This window comes from Melanostigma gelatinosum (assembly GCF_949748355.1).
Source record: "Melanostigma gelatinosum genome assembly, chromosome: 3".
NCBI classification, from domain to species: Eukaryota; Metazoa; Chordata; class Actinopteri; order Perciformes; family Zoarcidae; genus Melanostigma; species Melanostigma gelatinosum.
The window spans coordinates 1,415,034-1,421,169 of record NC_136636.1 but is presented as its reverse complement, the minus strand read 5'-3'; the positions used below and the strand labels follow the sequence as shown (position 1 = coordinate 1,421,169).

The 6,136-nt window shown below is 41.7% G+C and overlaps 1 protein-coding gene across 1 annotated transcript; it reads left to right on the top strand.

The window, feature by feature from the left end:
- Positions 1–211: 211 nt before the first annotated feature.
- oser1 (oxidative stress responsive serine-rich 1) lies at positions 212–3,991 on the top strand. The gene is made up of 4 exons (XM_079265793.1): positions 212–550; positions 1,385–1,494; positions 2,456–2,572; positions 2,736–3,991. The coding sequence occupies exons 2-4, from the start codon at positions 1,418–1,420 to the stop codon at positions 3,685–3,687; spliced, it is 1,146 nt and encodes a 381-aa protein (XP_079121919.1). The 5' UTR covers positions 212–550; positions 1,385–1,417; the 3' UTR covers positions 3,688–3,991.
- Positions 3,992–6,136: the final 2,145 nt, after the last annotated feature.

The window sequence follows — 6,136 nt, the reverse complement described above, 5'->3', positions numbered from 1 at the left end:
AAGTCCTCATTGTGCAACATGGTTCATTATAGAATTATATATTTTACATAAGTTGATCATAATGAAGCATCAATGTGGAAGCATCACTGGTAAATGATGTGTGAAACATTAAATTAAATAACAGCAGAGAGTGACGTCAGGGTGTTGTTTTTTTATGGCTGGTTACGTCACCAGGACTGCGCGATGTTGCAGAGTCACTGCGACTGTAAACAAGAAGAGAGAAGAAGAGAAGAAGAATCTCCATTTAAGCTACAACGTTAGGGCCTTTACGCGTCTGTTGCGCTCTCTTCTTATTCTTTGGTTTGTATTCATTAGTGAGTTATATTCCTGCGGTGCTGAGTGTAGCAGCCGTAACACTTTACATAATAAAAGGCACAGGTCCGTGTTTTTCCCCGGAGTCGCACAGAGCTAAGCTAACGTTAGCACCTCTAGCTTTAGCTTTAGCCGTCGTCAGTTTGTCAACATCCAACGGCCCTTTCGCGAGGGAAACAGCCTTTATGCCCCGGGTATAAAGCTCTCTCTCTTTACTGTGACCAGGATATCCTGAACCGTGAGTATCACCTGCTGTGTTTTAAAAAAACAAACAAAGACGTCCTGTGACCTGCTTAGCTTAGCAGCTAAAGTAGCTTGCTAGCATTAGCCACCAACAGGGTGTGTGGGAGTTCTTATGAAATCTACTGTTTACAAGCAAATGTTGTCTGTTATTGAGTGTGACGTGTCAGATAAATACTCTACGTTATCATAGTTTTTTATAATTTCATACACATCTGGTGTGTCTTTTATGTTTGTGACTATAATAATAATAATAATATAAATGTATATTATTATATTATAACATTATAATAATATAAATTATAATAATATAATTAGTTTTTATTCATTTAATCCACACCTTGTATTTTTATGTTTGGCACCATCAGCCTGTAAATTACATGATGTGTCAGCATATAGAACAATAACGTATAGTTTTTTTTTATAGTTTATATATTTTTTTGCTGCCCTTTTTGATTCTTTGTACATATATTTTTCTTGTTTATTGTAAATTTGTGTTTGTACATTGAGCGCGGAGTGGAAACCGGAGACAAATTCCATGTATGCGTAAGCACACATGGCCAATAAAGCTGATTCTGATTCGGGTATAGAACATTAACGCATTATTATTTCTGTCTCTATTTTAACGTCCTTGTTCAGTGTGAATCATTGTTATTTAAGCCTTTCTATGAGGATCTAAGGGCTTTATTATCTCTAACTGTTGCTTTAATATTTTAATACGTGTCCAACTCAGATGTTGTAACATTTAACCTGCAAGATTTAAACCTGACGATAGATTTTAAGATCAAGCAGAAGCCCACACATGATGCGATTGATCACTGCTGTGTTGTAGCTGGGTGGCTGGTCGGAGCGGCCTCCTCCCACCATGGAGGCAGCAGGGAAGGACTGTGAGGAGGAAACTCTGCAGACGGCGTTCAAGAAGCTGAGAGTCGACGCTGAGAGGTAAATAACAACAACCTGCACTCACTGAACCAGAGACGGACAATGAGGGAGTTTTCTTGTGGAGTGAGATTAATAAACACACAAGTAGTTGATTGTGGAGTATATCATCTTGAGTGACCTGAACAAGCTGTGTAGCTCGCTACCATGACAGAACAGTCAAAAATAGAGCCTGTTTTGTTTTAATGGAGTAATTATCACTCTCATAATGTTATTATTTGAATCCTTATTTATGAGTTAATATTGCAATATTTGAGATTGTATGTTTGTCACCAATAGGAAGTTCTCTTAAAAACATAAAAAAGATTTGTGTCCAAAATGTCAGTTAACGTGATCTCTCTCGCTCTCGCTCTCTGTGCTCAAGAAAGACTGTTTGTTTACAAACAAAAATAATAATGAAGCAATTTTTTTTTCTTACAAAGTAATCAAAAAGAACCGATAAGAGTATCAACAGGAGAACTGGTGTTGATTACATCCGATCGATACAAACTATAAACTCATTCACTTTGTGATCACTTACTTTATGCAAAGAAATCTGTCCAAAAGATCCCGTAGAACTTCATTTATGCTGGAAAAACGTATCGGATTCCATTGAAATAAACATTTTAACATAACTTAAACTTTTAAACAACATTAGGTTCAGTCTGATCAGACATGAGATGTCTCTTTAGTTATGTTCTGTTGTCAGCTGCTCTGAAAGTAACCATGAACTTTGGAAAGAAATATGGTAAAAACCTGTTTACAGTCTGTTTACACGATCATGGAGGAATGATGGCATTTGGTGATATAAATCAGAAGCTAGCACGTAATTCCTTTTTAATTAGCTACTCGCGTTCAGACCGTGGAGGTCGTTGATCTCTGTTTCAGGGTCTAAGCCACAGTAGTGATGTTGAGCTCAGTGAGTGACACATTTTCTGCGATAAAGTTCCGAAAAGTTTCTTCCCGTTTCTCTTTTTCTGTCCAGTTTACCCGGAGCTGTGAGTGTATCGGAGGCGTCGGTTTCCAGAGTGGCGTCTCGCGTTTGTCTCGACGTCAGCGGAGCGAAGCCCAAACTCGGGTGTCCGAAAGACAACTGGCACGGGTAAGTTGAGCTTTTTATTTTAAGACTTAACCTGAACTAAACCTCCTTGTGTTGTGTGACACGCAGCTGTAATCCTGAGGATTTCGTCACACGACGTCTCCATAAAATAATGATTTTTGTCTCCACTTTGTTACCAAATGTTGTCTCTCTCCTCCATCTTTAGCTGCATGAGGAAGACTTCCAGAGGAGCTTCCAGAACCCAGCGGCGCCGGCGGTCCAAGTCCCCGATCCTCCACCCTCCCAAATTCACCTACTGCAGCACCGCGGCGGCCTCCGCTCTGTCGACCTCCGCTCTGTCGACCTCCAGCAGCAGCCTGAAGCACCAGCGGCTGGCCGCACCCGAGCCGTCGGCGCCCCGTCACGCCGGCGACGCTGCGGCCGTTCTTCCGTCGTCGGCCCAGAAAGAGCTCTCCTCCTCGGGCACCGCCGGCCACATCTCCCCTCTGGTTTTTGGATCTTGCGCTGCCTATGAGACCCGTGTTGCGGCGGCGGCACAAGAGATCCCCGCCGCTGCGACGACGACATCCTCCGGGCAGGACGGAGGACGCTCTGGAGACCAGTCGAGCGAGGAAGGCACCCCGGAGAAAAGTGCCTGTGGAGGAGCAGAGTCTGCAGCAGGAGGAGCACCATCACCACCTCGGACATCCGCAGAAGCCGCAGACTTCCGAGCGTTGTCCGAGCGCCACGCCGGCGTCTCTGCAGAGGTTCCCCACGTCCACTGCTCCTGTGCCTGGAAGAAGAAGAAGAAAGATTCAGATCCCCCGGAGGAGACGGGCCAGGGCGCCCAATCCGAGTGCCGGTGTGGGTCCCTCCACCGGGACTGGAGCGGCGTGGAGGTTTACTCCTTCACGGGGCTCCGCAACGTCATGTCGGAGAGCGAGAGGAGCCGCGAGGACGACGCTCACAGAACTCTCAGCACCGCCACCATCGCCGCAGCTTCGCCGCCGTCTTCATCGTCTTCGTCGTCTTCGTCGTCGGGTTCCCCTCGCTCGTGTTCGGAGCAGGCGAGGGTCTACGTCGACGACATCACGATAGAGGACCTTTCCGGCTACATGGAGTATTACCTCTACATCCCCAAGAAGATGTCACACATGGCTGAAATGATGTACACTTAAGAATAAATATATCATAATAAATGTGGTAAAACGTGGCCTCGAAGGAACGTCAGTAGAAGAATGGATCAGGCATGAAAGTTGAAGTTTAAATCTTCAACGTCAGCTGGTTTTAACCCGGGTTACCCCCCCCCCCCCCCCCCCCATCATCATTTTATCTACATTGACAGAAACAAATTATTTCTCATTTGTTTTGACTTGCAGAAAAAAGATGATGGTTGCAAACTTGTGAAGCCAAAAGTGTTTTTGACCTGAGAGTCATTGTCTGGATATTATTTTACTCAATAAAGTTTGAGTTTGGAAAGTGTGTCATCGTCTCTTCGGTCAAAGTAGAAAGAAGTAAAGAAAACAGCAGCTTCCTGTCTTTAAAGCTGCATCCTCTCCTCTGACCAGCAGGGGGCGACATGAAGTCTGAGAGAAGAAGAAGATCCTGATTATACATTCACTTTAGTAACAAGAGGGTTTGTGGCAGCGTTGGCTGGTGGAACATGTTCTGTGGGCTGAGCCACATCCAGTCAATGTCAGCAAACATCCCAGAATGATTCAATGCAAAAACATGAAGGAATCAAACACGTATGACTACTTTACAGTTCAATATTTAACCTTTATTCCAACATGGAAAAAGCAGAAAATAACACTTTGATGAACACGTCAGGACATCTTATTATCGTCTCAGTATAATATAATGATGTATCATATAACATATATATATATCATATAATAATCACTATAATATAATGTATATAATATAATATATATATATATCATATGTCTGGTTGTGAGGTCTGGCTGATCTGATATCAGCTCTTTGGCCTGAAGTTTCTCCTCAAAGTTCTCCTCAAACGGGTCTTGGGGGACATCAGACGTCCTCCATAATCCTGTACATAATACTGTACATAATACTGTACATAATACTGTACATAATCCTGTACATAATACTGTACATAATACTGTACATAATCCTGTACATAATACTGGACATAATACTGGACATAATACTGGACATAATCCTGTACATAATACTGGACTCATTTTTGTTTTATGCAGGCCGCACAAATACACAAATGTTGGTTTTCAGCTGAAAGAGAAAGTAGTTTGTGAGTTTAAGTTACTCTTTAAAGACAAACTGCAGCTACCAGATACAAGTACAATCCTGTCCTCTGGGATGTAGAAGTACAAAGGAGCAAGTACAAATACCTTAAAGTTGTAGTCAGAGTACTGGAGTAAAAACTTAGTAACTTTCCAATACTCATGAAATGAATGACGATAATAAGCTAATGTCGGGACTTTCTCTCCGATGTGCCTCTGAACGAATGACGGTATTATCATCACGAGACGAGTATCATCACGAGACGAGTATCATCACGAGACGAGTATTACCAGAGAAGCTTCAGGACACTAGAAGTGAAACATAAGAACTCTATTCACAACAGAATAGACTCATAGAGCACTTTTTAATGAAGGTATTAAATTCCAGCTCCGGGCTGCTGCTCCCTGTAACAGCCACCAGGTGGCAGCAGCTCCTCGTGTTCTATCTTTACAGCAAACCAGTGGTGGAAAGTAAGTACATTTACTCAAGTACTGTACTTCAATACAGTTTAAGTTAACTCGGAATATATCCACATATGTTCAAAAATTATATTAAATGTGAACAAAAACATATAATTAGAGGAGGTAGAAGCCTGTACAAATAAATTCAACTCATGAACAGGTGATGAACATAATGCACCAATAATAATTATAATATAATTAACATCAAAAATATAAGTCTGAAATTAAGTATTCTTACGTTTCGTACTGAGTGTAGTTTGATGCAAATACTTTTGTACTTAAACTAAAGTAAAATAAGTTCTTTATAAGTCCTTAAAATGAATTTGTATACATTTAAATCCTGCTGCTCTCTGGAACAAATGGCCACCAGGTGGCAGCATCTCCTCGTGTTGTCCTCCAGTGGATCACAGTGGATCCCAGTGTATCAGTGTTTTACAGTGTATCCCATTGTATCAGTGTTTTACAGTGTATCACAGTGTATCAGTGTTTTACAGTGTATCCTATTGTTTTACAGTGTATCCCATTGTATCAGTGTTTTACAGTATATCCCATTGTTTTACAGTGTATCCCATTGTATCAGTGTTTTACAGTGTATCACAGTGTATCAGTGTTTTACAGTGTATCCCATTGTTTTACAGTGTATCCCATTGTATCAGTGTTTTACAGTATATCCCAGTGTATCCGTGTTTTACAGTGTATCCCATTGTATCCGTGTTTTACAGTGTCTCCCCGTCTATCATAGTGTATCAGTGTTTTACAGTGTCTCCCATTGTATCCGTGTTTTACAGTGTATCCCCGTCTATCATAGTGTATCAGTGTTTTACAGTGTCTCCCATTGTATCCGTGTTTTACAGTGTATCCCCGTCTATCATAGTGTATCAGTGTTTTGCAGTATACTTTC